Source organism: Dama dama, chromosome 25, assembly GCF_033118175.1.
Source record: "Dama dama isolate Ldn47 chromosome 25, ASM3311817v1, whole genome shotgun sequence".
Lineage (NCBI taxonomy): Eukaryota > Metazoa > Chordata > Mammalia > Artiodactyla > Cervidae > Dama > Dama dama.
The window spans coordinates 26,494,503-26,511,459 of NC_083705.1; the positions used below are offsets into that span (position 1 = coordinate 26,494,503).

The following is a 16,957-nucleotide window of genomic DNA, read 5'->3' on the forward strand; positions in this document are numbered from 1 at the left end:
CTATAGCCTGCCAGGCTGCTTTGTCCATGGATTTCCTAGGCAAGAATACTGGAGTGGGTTGCTATTTCCTTCTCCAGGGGATCTTCCTGACCCAGGGATCAAACCCGCGTTCCTGCGTTGCAGGTGGATTCTTTACCACTGAGCCACCTGGGAAGCCCAAATAATAATATTTTTAAACATATATAATATAAATATAGAATATATACATATATATTATACTATAATTTAAATGTTCCTGTCTTCCTTTAAGCCATGAGAATTTCATTAAATAGTCACAATTCAAATGAGTGAAATACAAGTAATCTTATTTCTAGAGTTAAAAAGAGAAAAAAAAGTACAATTGACCTTTAATGAAAATAACATTCCTCAAGTTTTTCAGAATCAAATTCCATTAAAGGAAATCTTTTGAGAGATCAAGTATAACCTCTCAGAAAAAGGCAAAAGGCACAAGTAAATCCAATTAAACTGTAAGTAACTGAGAAGTTGACCTTGTCATGTGAGTTATTTACAGATAAATATGCCTCATTTCCTTATAATTAAACTTAATTTGAAGTTAAGAACCCTGGACCTTCCTGCTAGCCAGTGCAACAAAGTGTCAACATTAGCTCTGATCATTTACTTGATTGATTGATTGATTCATACCATGGACATTTATTTCTTGCCTTCCCTCCCCTGGTTTAGTTCTGTGTGAGATGTAAATTTGTACATGACACCCCTCTCACTACTCCACGAGAACTTGCTAGAGTTTTAAGTGACATGTCTACAGATAAAATGTAGTGTGATAACTACCAAATATAGAGGTACAGTACAAGCAAGATTGAGAAGCAGAATAATTGACAACAGTGAAGCATGAATGTCCAGTCTACCAGACAGAAAACCACCCATGAAAACTGACCTGGCTATCCCAATGCACCAGAGTCAAATATCAGTATTGGTTATGTATACTGTGCTGTAGGAGTGCATATAATTTGGATAATTCCACAATGGACCCAGCTGAATAATAATGTATAAAGTGTTATCACTCAGTTGTATTTGACTCTTTGCAATCATAAAAATAACAAGTGTGTGTCCAGCTCTATACTGTCTATATTTATGGATTTATAGTGTGTTATCTGTATCATCAGACTGTGGCAGAAGATAGCCCCAAATAGCAGACATGTAAGAGTCACTAGAAAGTCTTATATGGTGTTGCAAAACATGCTTAACTTATCAATCATGTTTGCTTAAAAAACAAATAAAAAATCAAGATTAGTCTATCCTGAACACCAGGATGAGCAGAGGGCACTTCGATGGGTGGGCTCCCTGTTGGAGCTTCGGTTCCTACTTGAAATGCCACTGAAGAGTGACCTCTTCAAGTCACAATTTCAGCAGATATTGTTTCTCAAAGCTAACCCCTCTTTTTTCCTTGTAGGTTAACAAGTCTTTTGCCTTTTGCAGCCTCATCCTTCCTCCCTCAAGCCATTGTTGTTCAGTCACTTAGTCATGTCCAGCTCTTTGCGACGCCATGGACTGCAGCACGCCAGGCTCCCTGTCCTTCCCAACCATTTCATCCTCTGTTGCCCCCTCTTCTCCTGCCCTCAATCTTTCCCAGCATCAGAGTCTTTTCCAATGAGTCAACTCTTCACATCAGGTGGCCACAGTATTGGAGCTTCAGCTTCAGCAACAGTCCTTCACTTTCTGTACTAGGGACTCTTGAGTCTTCTCCAGCACCATAACTCAAAGGCGTCAATTCTTTGGTATTCAGCCTTCTTTATGGTCCAACTCTCACATCCATTCATGACTACTGGAAAAACCATAGCTTTACTATACAGACCTTTGTTGGCAAAATGATGTCTTTGCTGTTTAATAAGCTGTCTAGGCTTGTCATAGCTTTCCTTCCAAGGAGCAAGCATCTTAATATCATGGCTACAGTTACCACCCAGAGTGATTTTAGAGCCCAAGAAAATAAAATCTGTCACTGCCTCCACTTTTTCCCCATCAATTTGACATCAAGTGACGAGACCAGATGCCATGATCTAAGTGTTTTGAACATTGAGTTTTAAGCCAGCTTTTTCACTTTCCTCTTTGCCCCTCATCAAGAGGCTCTTTAGTTCCTCTTCTCTCTCTACCCTTAGAGTGGTGTCATCTGTATATCTGAGGTTGATGATACTTCTCCCAGCAATCTTGATTCCAGCTTGGGATTCATCTAGCCTGGTATTTCACATGATGTACTCTGCATATAAGTTAAATCAACAGGATAACAATATACAGCCTTGCCGTGCTCCTTCCCCAATTTTGCATCAGTGCATTGTTCCATGTCCAGTTCTGACTGTTGATTCTTGACCTGCATACAGGTTTCAGAGGAGACAGCCATGTGCTTCCCCAAATGTGCAGGGTCAGGATAAACAATATCAATTACCCTTTAGAAACCACTACACACCCAAACCTTTTTCAATGCTTTATTTAAATATGGAAATATGATACAGTTCTGGGAGGAGGTGTTTAAGGGGCCTCTGAGAGCATTGGGAAAGCTTTTAAATCTCCTAAAGAGACACAAAGAAAAGACTTTTCTACTTACTCTGGAAGAAGGTGTATGAGAATGTGATATTTGGAAGGACAATCACCATCTTTTTCCACAAAAATGACAAAATAGAAATGAACTAAGTCAGAAGAAATTTTCCTACCTTTGGACTTCTTTTTCTATGTTTCTATGTAACAGCTCTTACTGCTTAGCACTTCGAGTTGTGTTATTTCCAAGTGAAAGCATGATCCTTGATACTATAACATTCCCATTTGAAAAACAGAAATTAGGTGCTTAGTATATTTGGTATTTGTGTTGATCAGTTTTGTTTGCCTAAAAGACAAGGCTTATATTCTAATTTTCTGTAAGTTACTAAGACCTAAGATGTAGCAATAATTTCTCTTTACACAAATGCTTAAGAAACTTATTTCATCCTTGACATAGTTTAAACACCTTACATTTTGGGTGTATATGCTGACTGTAAGGTGTTCCAGATTTCACATCTGTCGCAATTATTTTGAATCATCAGAGAAATTGTTTCCATTGTTGATTGCGCTTCCTGTTCCTGCCCTTCTTGACCCAGATATATTATCATATCCAAGTGACATTCATTATTGAATCTTTTATGGTGAATCATGTATTTCTCATACTGTGGATATTGTCATGTCAGAGAACGGTTTATGCAGTATAAAGAAGAAGCTCTTTACAAAAAAAAAAGGAGTTCTTGGTGGGAGGGAAATTCAAGAGAAACGGAGATATGTATATCTATGGCTGATTCATGTTGATGTATGGAAGAAACCAACACAGTAGTATAAAGCAATTATCTTTCAATTAAAAAGAAATAAAAGGAAAAAAAATGTTCCCAAACCTGGCCCATCATCAGCGTCTCCCCAGACATACTAATCTTTCTCTAGGTAATTATGACAATCAACCAGGTCTGGCAACCGCTACTTTAAGGGGTAGAGAAGAGAGGAAGTTTGTACTGACCTGATCCCATACATAAATGGTTTCAAATCTCTTTTGACAAAGTCAGCCATGTAAGAACAAAATCTCTCAGCAAGTTATAGAAAACTTGTATATCAAGCAAGTTGGAAGAAGGAGTCCTTTGGTCTCCGTATCCTCTGTCTACGTGGCCATCTCCTGAGATGTCCAGGGTCCTTCAGGTCTTTGAGCACTAGTCCGTATAGATCTGCGTTGTTGCTAGCTAACATGACTCTGTCATTTCCTCCAACTCTTCTGCAACACTTCCACGTCCACTGAGGGCACTCAGAAGACTTTATGCTGCCCTTTCACCACACAGGAGACACTCTCCATAGCTGCCTAAGGCCATGTCAGCCACCTGTTCCCTCTCTACCCAGGCAGCTGAGCCTGATCCCTCACCTCTGTTTCTTTAATCCTACTTGGCATCTCACCAGGGCTTATTGCCTTTTCCCCTGAGATCTGCATGAATTGCTTTCCCTCTGACTCTCCCCTTTCCCAAGCCTGAAACATGCTCTTTCTGTGCTAGGAGGCATGGAAACTCCCAAGGTTTCCTTCCAAATCTCTTGTTTAGGCCCTTGAGTTCTTCTGTATGGCTATGTATCTAAGATTTTATAACTCAGAATCTAGGATTAAACTTTCTGGTTTTTTGCCTTCTCTGTTGTGTTTCATTCCCAAGGCAATTTGCATAATCTAGCTGATTAAGGAAATGCCAAAGAGAAACACAAATCTATATATGAAACATTAAAATAAAAAACAAACCCTGTATGGTAAGCGTAAGGAGTATGATGTGCTTTTTGCTTCTGCTCCGTGTGTGTGTGTGTATATAGGTATAACTGCAGTACACACACATATATAGTAATTAGCAAAATTGAAAATCTATCCTTTGAAATAATTTTTCACTGAGTCTGTTCACATTCTCAATTTACTTTATTTAAATTTGAATTCATAATAGATGACGAAGAGAAAAAGGATTTAAAATAATATGCTGGGGGCTTTCCTGATGGTCCAGTGGTTAAGAATCTGGGATTCCCCAATGCAGGGGCCAAGGGTTTGATCCCTGGTCCAGGAAGTTCCCACATGCCGTGGAGCAAGTAAGCCCGTGTGCCACAACTGCTCAGCCTGTGTACTGCAACTACTGAAGCCTACGTACCTAGAACTCACGCTCTGCAACAAGAGAAGCCATTGCCATGCAGAGCCCAGGCACCACAACAAAGAGTAGCCCTAGCTTGCTGCAACTAGACAAAACCCACATGCACCATCAAAGGCCTAGCCCAGGCAAAAATAAATAAATAAATCAATCTTAAAAAAATATATGCTGGAAAATACACATCCCACATAGTCACCTCAGGCTACTATACATATATTCCACTAATATTACCATAGCCCTAAACATTTTGGATTTATTCCTTTGCAGTTTACAAACTATAAGTTGAAAATGTTAGTAAATTATGATTAATCCCACCTCCACTTCCCCCATTCTAACTCCACTTATCAAAGACATACCTCAGCTTAATCCACTGACTTTTGAAACCATTCTTAACTTATGATTAGTTTTGGGCATGATTTTTAAAGCAGTAGACAATGACTTTTTTCTTTTAAAGCCAATTAAATGAAATTCTGAAAAACTGATGTTGATTTGTAAGTTCAGTTCAGTTCAGTTCAGTTCAGTCGCTCAGTCGTGTCTGACTCTTTGCAACCCCATGAATTGTAAAGAAAAGCTCAAAAGCTGCTTTGAACAGCAGTATCACTGAAATGAATATATAATTGCTGAAGTGATTACCCTGAAGCACTTTATTTCAATGAAAAAATATTGGTAGTTTACTTTAAACCAGTCAGATGACTTTACACGCTAGGGGACATTTGATAACTTCTGGAAACCTTTTGATTGTCTCAGCTAGAGAAGGCGTGTTCTTGGCATTTGGTGAGCGGAGGCCAGGGTTGATGCTGAGGATCCTTCATTGCTCAGGACAGCTCCCCATAACTTGTTTGGCAAAAATGTCAATAAAGCTGAGGTTGAAAAACCTGGTTTAAAGAAACAAATGATCACTTTATAGTCTTTCTCACATTTTAATACACTTAAAAGTTTCTGATCCTCTTACCCCAGCCTCAGGCAGGTCAGATGTTTTGTTTTCACCCTGCTGCCCTATTTCCATTACAGACCTCCATCTCTCTGCTTGTACCTTCCTACAGGTCATTTCAGTTTATGTGTCCCTGAGCAGGGTCTGCAGCTAGCCAGATCTGTTCTTGCAGGTTTGTCCCTGATGGCTGACTTCTAAAGCAGAGATCAGTGGGGAGCCCAGGACCTCCCAAATATCAAAAGAGAAAGGGAAAACCATATATCCTTTCTGGGATGACAAGCGTGCCCTGGGAAAGCCAGATGCTGACTTTACCCTCCTTTCCCTCAGGGAGAATGTCCCAATATATTTTGCAAGGTTTGGATAAATCCCTATACATTCAGGTTCACCTGGAAGTGGTTGGCAAAGGTTTTCAATTTCTGGACTCCTGCCAGCTGCTTCCCACCATAGGCAACCCTAAGGTCACAGCCCCATCTGAGTGAATTTCAGAAAGAAGTCCTCAGCAGAGTGCTGCCTTGTGAGTCCTATTGGCAGATCGCAAAGTGATCAGATCCCTCAAATTCATTATGTGCCCTGGTGTTCATATTTATGTGGCTTCGAAGAGTCTCCAGGTAAGCTCTTGGCAGCAGGTACATATATCACATTTGAACTTGAAATCTTTAATTCCAGGTCTAAAGAGGCTAGTCTTTTTGCCTTTTTATACTGTTCATGGGGTTCTCAAGGCAAGAATACTGAAGTGCTTTGCCTTTCCCTTCTCCAGCAGACCACTGTTTTGTCAGAAATCTCCACCGTGACACATTGTCTTGAGTGGCCCTGCACGGCATGGCTCATAGCTTCATTGAGTTACACAAGGCTGTGATCTGTGTGATCATTTTAGTTAGTTTTCTGTGATTGTGGTTTTCATTCTCAAGGCTGTGGGACTGTAGTTCTTACTTCTTCTCTCTGCCCTCTGGTGCATGAGGATAAGAGACTTGTGTAAGCTTCATGATGAGAGGGATTGGCTGTGAGGAAAACTGATGTTTTCGAATTGTAGTGCTAAAGAAGACTCTTAAGAGTCCCTTGGACAGCACAGAGATCAAACCTATTAATCCTAAAGGAAATCAACCCTAACTGTTCATTGGAAGAACTGATGCTGAAGTTGACGCTCTGATACTTTGGCCACCTGATGTGAAGAGCCAACTCATTAGAAAAGACCCCGATGCTGGGAAAGATTGAAGGCAGGAGGAGAAGGGGATGACAGAGGATGAGATGGTTGGGTGGCACCACCGACTCAATGGACATGAGTTTGAACAAGCTCCAGGGCATAGTGAAGGACAGGGAGGCCTGGCTTGCTGCAGTCCATGGGGTTGCAGAGTCAGACAGGACTTAGTGACTAAATGACAACAAAGGAGCTAGTCTAGGCAGATTAAATCTTTACTTCACCAAATGATCCAGTCATGAAGTGATACTGTCCACAACAAAGAGTGAAATTTATGGTTTGTTGCAGGTGCTGGTCAATGAAATAGAAGCACCAGTTCCCTATCAGTGAGCTCCTGTTTACTCTCATCCTGACACATATATCCAAGGCCTTTGGAGAAGGGCTGAGCTCTGGCAAGGAGGCTTTTTCTCTTCCCTGATAGCACCTGCCTGTCTTTTCCACCTATTATGGAGGTGTGGTCATCTGTCTATTGTTTCTGAGTTTTAAGTCTCTGCTTTACATGCATGAGAACCCTGACTATTCTAGCATCTCTAGTCCTGAAATTTTATGCCACTGAGTATTTTAAATCATTTATTAAGGCCCTAGATCTGCTATCAGCTATACCTTCACCACATAGAATACGTTTCTCCCCATCTGAATGGTACATTCACTAAAAATCAAAAGTCTGTATTGAAGGGCGGGTGAGGAGGGTGTCTGGGTTAAGAGGGGGAAGGTATGCTTGGCTCTAGTCTGGGGGTTGCACTGTATTTACAGGACAACTCAGGCTGCCCCCAATTCATTTACTAATAACTTTCTAGACTAGACCCCACAATGTAATATTAGCACGGAGTCCATCACTGTGTCAGCTTAAAAGGAAATTCTCAGCAGTTTATTTAGTTCCAACAGGCTAAAGGGATCAGGTTTTCTTTTCATGCCCCATTTTTATACAATGATCCACGTTCCTTTTCCTCTGGTGAGTCCACAAGGGTTAAGGACTGTTGGATAGCAGGTTATCTCCAAGCAAAGGATCAGTGAGAGAGTTCCACTGCAGTGAGCTTGAGCCACCAGGTCCCTTTTCTGTCTCTCCGGTCCTCCCTCACTTGGTGGTGGGTATCTACTTCTGCAAATTCCCCCTCACAGACCTTTCCAGTGTGAGTTACTCCTCTGATGACCTTCTCCCTCTTCCTCCATCTCAATCTTGCATTGTCTTTTAGATTAGAGAAACCAGCTCCGTTTGCTGCCTGTGAGTATTACTGACCTGCATTAGGCTGCTGTGGTCTCTTTGAGGCTTCATGCTTTAATGAGTGCTGGGGAGAGGAAGATGGCCTGTGTGGAGTGAGTAGGGGAAGAAGAGGAGGCAGGGCTTGCCCAGAAAAACAGCTTAATACTTTGAAATGTAAGTCCACCGTATGCCCTATAAAATTAGAATCTTTCACTCTGATTCTGAATAATTTAAACAGCGTTATTTTGGCAGTTTAATTAGGAGAACAGTGGGTCGAGGTCTGTTACATCAGTGGTTAAGGTGAGCGGGAAAGGAGCTTTTATCAGTGTCTAAAACATTTCTATCAAAACCACTGAAAAACATCAAGGGAAGAATCATGTATAATTTGTGACATACCAGCTCTAAAAATGAAAGTAGTAGCGTTTTCTCTAGATTTGTTCCATACACTGGCATTCAGCTTGGCCAGATGCTTTCCATTTAAATCGGTACAACTTACCTCTACAAACGATAATATCTGACTTTGACTGAATGTTCATTCCTTATCAGATTCTGTGCTCTAAATTTCATATATATTATCATATAAATTTCATAAATTTTATATATTATCTCATAAATTCTTCCAAACAATTCTATGAGTTTTTTTTCCCTTTTTTTTTTAAATCTTGGTAGGTTGTAAATTGCCATTTTTCAGATAAGGAAGTTGAACTTTAATTTTGCCCAGGTCGCACAGCTAGTCAGTGGTGAGATCTTTGTGATCCCAAAGTTTCTGCTCCTACTTCTGTATCATACCTTTGGTATAGAAACAATCCACAGAACACTGAGTCCAGGCTGACTCTGGCAAAATCCTGGCATCCCCACAGCCAATCTTGCGTCTGAACTCAGCTTGAGGACAGAGGATGTATCAGATCAGAGGTCATGCTGAGATACCATCCTGCATTTGGAGAGCTCCTCTGAAGTGGGCTTCCCAGGTGGCACAAGGGTAAAGAATCCACCTGACAAGGCAGGAAACACAGGTTCGGTTCCTGGATCAGGGAAGATGCCCTGGAGGAGGAAATGGCAACCCGCTCCAGTACTCTTGCCTGGAGAATCCCACGGACAGAAGAGCCTGGCTGGCTACAGTCCACAGGGTTGCAAAGAGTTGGACACAACTGAAGCAACTTAGCGTGCCCTCTTTAATAGACATTTGGCTTGTTTCCAATCTTTTCCTCTTACTGACTGATACAATGAATAAGCTTGAATATATGTCGTTGTGCATATGTACATATATCTCTATAGGAGAAGTTTCTAGAAATAGGATTGTTGCCTTAAAAATATGGGTTTATATATATATATATACCTTTTTTTTTTACCGATAATGCCAAATTGCCCTCACCAAGGGTAATACTAATTTGCTCGGCCGCCAGCAATATGTGAGTTTTCCACAATCCTTCCAACAGAGGGAACACATTTTTGAATTGTGGAAAACTCATACATTGCTGGTGGTGGTGCAAACTTTGGCTAATCTGACTGATAAAATGTTTGGACTTTAACCCATCCAATGCAATAAAATGCAGTATTATAGATTTTTCTTACTATGGTTAAAGTTAAGCACTTTCTATATGCTTAAGAGCCGTTTGCACTTACATTTCTGTGAAATTTGTCTGCTTTATTCTTGGCTTATAGGTGTTTTTCTTATCAGTTTCTAAGAATCCTTAATATATTAGGGAGAGTAGCACTTGTTTGTATTATGAATTGAACATATTTCTTTCTCTTTGTCATTTGCCTTTTCCCTTTTTTCTTCTTGATTTTCATATGCTTAAATTTATTAGTCTTCTTTTATGTCTTATGAACTTTTAAGTCAAATTTAAAAAGTTTTTTCCTACTCCAAGATTATAAAAGTGTCCTCCCTGTTGTCATCCAGTACTTTCATGGTTCTTTCAAAATTTTATTTAAATCTTTGATCTATTAATACTTGGAGTTTATCTTGGTTTATAGTATAATTTTTGTATCCAACTTTTTATTTTCAGATGACTCTCTAGTTGTACCACACCATTTACTCAACAACTGCTGGTAATTCAAGTGCCTACTGGTTTGAGGTGCACATATATCATATACAAAATGTCTTTAAAAATATACATATATATTATATATATAATATAGAATGGCTTTATCTTAGAATACCAGAATAAAGTGTAAATTTTTCTGTTGCAGACCTAGAGGATTTATTTTTTTTTGTAAAATATACATAATGTGAAATTTACCATTTTAACCATTTTTAACTTAAACCATATAAAGTTCAGTGGCATTAAGTATATTTGCATGTTTTGTGCAACCATCACCATCATCTACCTTCAGAACTTTTTCATCGTCCCACCATACGACTTGAAATCAAACATACTGGTCATTTTATGATGCCCCATTCCTTTGTACGGTGTATGCTGTTTTCAGAGATGTTAAAATTTGGGAAAGTGTATATCTTAAAATTTATGAAATGTGGTACTAAATTCCCAAACGTTTTTGGTATGTTTCTTAGACGTTATATTCTGTGCCACTGGTTTGCCTCTTCATGTACTAATGTCACACTATTTTAATTACTGAAGATTCAAAGTATCTTTTAATACACAATAGAGCTAGTTTTCCCTCACTGGTCTTCTTTTTCAGAAGACATCCTTTTCCAACTCTTTTTGTCTATCTGTCCAGATAAACTAGGCACCTTCTCTTTGGTTCTTGTAGATCTTCTTTTCCTCCCTCTGTGTACCTCTGTTTCATGTAAATTATATAAACTTGAATGCAGAAGAACTTCTTACACCTGAAGATCAGCTAAAAGTCTGGATCAGGGTATCTTTCCTGAAAGTTTATCTTCTTGACTTTGTTCTGGGTTTTTACTTCAACATTGCCATGGGAGGCACAGTCCATTCCTGACCTATTTTGCTGCCATAAAAGGAAGATGGATGCTTCTATGACAGTTCTTAGAATCGCTTGCTCCTTTTGTATCATCTGGTACATAGAATATCAGCCTTTTTAAGTGAATTAATCATTGTCTTTATGATGAAAAGTCTTAAGTGATTGCAGTTGCATCAGGATTTAATGTGGTTCACTAATGCATTTACCCTCAGTAGGTTTGTTGTTTCGCCAGTTATTCCTATTAAATTTTTAGCATATTTAATATTATATTACTAGAAACTTGGCTTTATTTGCATCCATAGATCATAAACCCATTTTTTTTGTTGTTGTTTGTCAGTAAATCCTGTGGAAAATGGCCTTCAGTGATCTTACATCGAGGACCGTGCGTCTTTATGATAATTGGATCAAAGATGCTGGTAAGTAACCAGATTTCCTAACTGTGGCTCATCCTTCCTCTTTTGGTCAGATTCTCATACTTAGTAGGATTTCATTGAAACAGAATGAGAGACTTTGCAACTTAACACTCCCTTACAGACACCCCATATATTGATTTTTTCATATTTTTATTTATTTGGCCACACTGGGTCTTAGTTGTGGCGTGTGGGATCTAGATCTCTGACCAGGAATTGAACCCGGGCACCCACATTGGGAATGAGGAGTCTTAGCCACTGGACCACCAGGGAAATCCCCCTGATTTTTATTTTAATTAGTGAAGAAGTATCAAAAATTTCATTGAAGGTGAGTATAAAGATAGAGGTATTAATACATAGATGATGTTATAATATGATGTTTGTAATTGTGAAAATAGCTTTATATCCAGGGAAAGGAATTAGTCAATACATGGTGGTACATCATTCTAACTCAGTAGCCATTAGAAGTGATTTTGGAGGTACTATGCTCTTAGGCTTGATTCTGCCCTAATGCTCTTAAGGGAAATAACAGTTATCACCAATAGTGACTCTCTGTCCAGTAATAACTCTTGAGTGGGAAGGGCCACAGCCCCCAGGAGTGTATCAGAAAGAGGGGGCACTTGCTGGGGTAACCCCTGAGTAATTCTGAAATGCCCATCTTCTCCCATTGCCCATTAAATAAAAAAATCAATGTTATTGAAAGACATTTAATGCCATAGTGAGTGGTTTAAAATTATTAAATGCAAGCAGGTTATAAAAGACTACCTGTATTTCATGTGTGCATGCTCAGTGGCTCAGTCATGTCCAACTCTTTTTCAACCCTGTGGACTGTAGCCTGCCAGGTTCCTCTGTCCATGGACTTTTCCAGGCAAACATACTGGAATGGATTGCCATTTCCTATTCCATTTGTGTGGTAGGATTATGGGTAATTTCTGTTTACTTTTCTGTGTCTGTCTACTAGATGTTTGGGGGTTTCTTGTTTTGTCTTTTGTTTGTTTGTTTGGCCACAGTATGCAGTATGAGGGATCTTAGTTCTCAGACCAGGAATTGAACCCTCGCCTTCTGCAGTGCAAGTGTGAAGTCTTAACCACTAGACTGCAAGGGAAGTCCCTGTCTAGATGTTTTTAAACCACACCAATATGTGTTGCTTTTATAGCTGTTATAAAATGTTTTAAACGTAGCATTTTTAAAAGAATAGACAAAGAATCAGAACATTTCAGAGCTGAAATGGACTTAGATATCATCAAAGCTACCTCCTCATGCTGTTGTTGCTCAGTGACCCCATAAACTGGAGCAAGCTAGGCTTCCCTGTCCTTCACTAACTCCCAGAATTTGCTCAAACTCATGTCCATTGAGTCAGTGATGCCATCCAACCATCTCATCCTCTGTTGCTCCTTCTCCTCCTGCACTCAGTATTTCCCAGCATCAGGGTCTTTTCAAATGAGTCAGCTCTTTGCATCAGGTGGCCAAAGTATTGGAGCTTCGACTTCAGCATCAGTCCTTCCAATGAATATTCAGGGTTGATTTCCTTTAGGATTGACTGGTTTGATCTCCTTGCTGTCCAAGGGACTCTCAAGAGTCTTCTCCAACACCATAGTTTGAAATTATCAGTTCTTCAGCACTCAGCCTTCTTTGTGGTCCAACTCTCACATCTGCACATGACTACTGGAAAAACCATAGCTTTGGCTGTATGGACCTTCCCAACATTATGATCATTTGTCGGCAGAAAGATCAGAACATACATTTTTCTGGTTATGATTAGTGGTCTGGTATTTCACATTTGAATTCCTTTCCACATATTCACCACCATCACCACTTTAGATTACTTTGTTACCTATCACTTAGAAATCACATATTCACAAAATTCAGGAGGAAAAAGTATCACTTCTTGCTACCTAGCACAGTTGAAATTATATTTCTGTTGTATCAGCAAAGATACAGTGTTTCATGGTTGCTATCTTTCTCAGTGGGCTTTCTAAATGATTCAGTGGTGAAGAACCCACCAGTAATGCTGGAGACCCAGGTTTGATCCCTGGGTTGGGAAAGTCCTCTGGAGAAGGAAGTGGCAACCCACTCTAGTATTCTTGCCTGGGAAATCCCACTGAAAGAAGAGATGGGCAGGCTACAGTCCTTGGGGTCTTAAGAGTCAGGCACAACTTAGCAACTCAACAACAACAAATCTTTCTCAGTAGATTACTAAAAACCAATCTCATTTCACTGAAAAAGGTCCTATAGTTTTGCCCCTGAAGAATGCAAAGGACCTAACTATAAAGGATCCCATAAATAGAGAAGTTTCACTCTGGTGAATGGAGAGTGAAGGGAATTTTTATATATATATTTAATTTTTTCTTATTTTTCAGCTTATGTAATGATACAGAGAATATATAGATTTTTTTAAAGATCATCTTTCTCTGAAGATTTACAGTAGTTCTCATTAATTCAGTATTTAATTTAAATACTATTTTTGTCTGTTGTAATGGGTTTTATTTATTTATTTAAAAATATGAATATTTTAATTTATTTTCAAGGTAGATGTGTAACTTGCTACCTGAACTCTCATGATTTAACCTTGGGAACCAAGTAGATTTGGGTAATGTTTTGAAATAGACATGTTTGGAAGAACAGATCACTTGCTATCCAACTCTTGCTACTCATTATCCCCATTGTAAGAACCCAAGAGATTCAATTAATCAATATCCTAATTCAAGAGCCAAATAGATTTAGGTGATGATGAATATCTATATAGTGCTCAAAGTATAAAATGTTTTAAGATGAACTACTTCTGAATTCCACTTCCAATTTTATTCATGGGTCAACTCTTTATTTTTATTGTGAATACTTACATTGAAAATATCAGTAGTATTAGTTCAGAAAAGGGAATGAGAAAGGTGAGAAGTGGTTTGGGATAGACAAGGCAAGGCCTGGAAGCAGTGTTGCAAACAGTGCGAGGAGGATGAGAGGAAGAGGCAGGTGATGCTATTGATCTGAAGCTATGCTAATTTAAAGTCTTGAGAGAGGAGGGAAGGTATGGAGATGTATGGTGAGAAGACCTAGATTTAAGTTCTGCCACTATTGTGAACCAGCTTGGTGATCTTACACAAATTATTTACTGTCTGTGAGCCTCAGTTTCCTTGTTAGCAAAAGAGAGTTGAGACTAGTGTCCGCAGGCTACCAGGTAATACACATGAAAGTGTTAGTCACTCAGTCGTGTCTGACTCTTTGTGACTGTGTAGCCTGCCAGGTTCCTCTGTCCATGGAATTGTCTAGGCAAGAATGCTGGAGTAGATTGCCATTCCCCAATATGCATGAAAGTGCTATGTTATTTAGGAAGTATCCCAACAGAAACAGTGATGGTGGTTGATGACTTATAGTGCATTTCCATGTTCAAATACTTTTAATATAGCATATCTTTTTTTTTTTAAGTTTTTTCATTCTTTTTCCTGTCGAAATCTAGAAGGTTTAAAATGGTTTGTGTTGAGATGTATAACTTTATGAGAACACTATTGGGTATAACAAGAGGGTTTTTTTTTCTCTGTGTAGTGTGGTATTGATCTCTCAGAACCATTAGGAATCATTTTTGGCCATCTTAGTTCTGTTTTACTTTGCCTACCCTTCAAAGGCCTAAGGCCATGATCAAGTGCCAAGAATTTCAAGTGTATTCTTGGCTTTGGCCCTAATTCTGAATAGACTTCGGGAAACTTACTGATACTCGTTGGCTTTCTGATTGTTAGAGAAGTAGGAGGCAGGCATAGTTATTTCATGTGGAAAATTCCACAGCTACAGAATTTTAAAATGCTTTAATGAATACTTAAGCTATAAGAGGATTTATAATGTTTTGATGTTTAAAAGGCAACTTTCCTTGTGTTTGAATAGTAATGATGATGACCTTTCAGACTCAGAGTGATCTTTTTGCAAGAAAACAGAAAATCTGCTGCCACTCTGAATCTCTAGTACTTCACAAAGTACCAGAGGTACATGTTTGTTTCTCCTTCCAGCTTCTTCATCTTATTGGCACTTAGAATTTTAAAGGGTGTACCCTTTGAGCTAGTACTGCTACTTAAGAAGAGAACACACTCTTAAAAGTGGTTGATGGAAAAGCTCATTAATATTCTATGTATGTGACCCTTGTACTCCCCTGTACTCACTCTCCAGAAGGCTCTTAGAAAAGCATTACCGGGCTAGGAATAAGTCAGAACTTCAGAACTGAGGTATGGACTCTCAGACAGCCTGCCCCTCCATCCTCTGCCTTTATCTGTTGATAGTACTTAAACCCAACTCTGATGCTAAATAGAAGGTACATGAAACTCTCCCTCCCTTATCCGCCATTTGTCTCTAAAGAAAATAGAACACACTTCACCCCAGAACCTTTTGCAACTTGTGAGATCATAGACTGAGGCAGAATTACCTTTAAATATTGTCTAGCAGCTCTCTCTACACCCCTTTATCGAGCCACCAGCCCCATCTGACTTGTAGATGTCTCATCAGTGGGAGCCCCCTGCCTCAACATGAAAGTGGGCTCCCTATTTGGAAAGGTATCTGCCAAGAGAGAAGGCAGGAAAACTGAGCAGTCATCAGAGTCATGGACATATTAAAGACTATTTGCTCAGTAGGGAGAGCAATTTAAGCAAAGGAATAATCTGAGCAAAGCTTTCCTTCTAGAAAGTAAATTTGGTAGTTATATAGAAGATAAGATGGTGGCAGATTGGATCAGGAGACAAAGAAACCCCATGAAATTACCGCAGAGCACCTAGCAGTGGGTTGCTGAGGGCCTCAGTGTTGCTGAAGGAAGCACTGAACTCTTGGTTTATAACATTGATGGAACGTTCATCATGGTCATCTCAGCAGCTTGTTTCAAAATATGAATGCCTGGGGAATTCCTTTGGAGGTCCAGTGGTTAGGACTCTGATTCCACTGCAGGGGTGCACAACCGAGATCTGCTGAAATAATAGTAGCAGTGCTTACTGAGCATTTAAGTTGTACCAGGCTCCATATTGGTAATAACTCACTGACTCCTCTCTGAGACACATGTTGTTTTGCACCCAGTTCACAGATGAGGAAACTAAGCCAGAGAAGTTAAGTCAGTGACCCCAGGTCACACAACGAGTCCGTTGGAGGGCCGGGATCAGTGCAGGCTGAGAAAGGATTAAAAAGCTGGGTGGTTTGTTCTGTTGTTTGCTTTGAAAATAGTGTGAAATTAAATGAACTAGCTTTTCCTCAAAGATAAGATTTTTTTAAAAATCTGCAGAACTTGAAAGGCACACTCAGGATTTTTTTTTTTTCAAAGTATGTGCTTATAATGTTAAATTGCAGGAAACATGATTTATTTAAATATTATTTCCTTCTGCTTCCTGAACCAGCCCAGCATGCTTTTCCTGGCTTTTTGTTTTTCCTACTGCTACCAGCGGAAGAACAGAAATATGGTATCATTTGATACCCCCATCTCACTACCTTCACCATCACCCTACTGTCACTGAACTAATAAAAGGATGAAATAAAATATCTCTAATTCAGAAATTCCTTTACTGACAAAAACAAAAATCAAAAAACTAGTTTTCAACCAGGCCTATGATGTCCATTCATAACAGAAACATTTAAAATTTCTTAAAAAGAAAAATAAAAATCACCCGTGTTGTCACCATCCAAAAGTAATAATGTTAACATTCTTCTAGAAGCCTTCTTTTAGTACTGGTTTTATGTGTTTATTTCATT

General features: G+C 39.2%; 1 protein-coding gene across 3 annotated transcripts in view; it reads left to right on the forward strand.

The window, feature by feature from the left end:
* Positions 1-16,957, forward strand: part of ELOVL7 (ELOVL fatty acid elongase 7) — a 76,618-nt gene that overhangs the window by 38,487 nt on the left and 21,174 nt on the right. For 2 of the 3 annotated variants that reach the window (XM_061129745.1, XM_061129746.1), the window contains exon 2: positions 11,176-11,254. In XM_061129745.1, the coding sequence (XP_060985728.1) occupies positions 11,191-11,254 (64 nt within the window). In that variant the 5' untranslated portion in view covers positions 11,176-11,190. Of the gene's footprint in view, positions 1-8,110; positions 8,130-11,175; positions 11,255-16,957 lie in introns of those variants that run through there. The other variant, XM_061129747.1, reaches the window with a different exon arrangement.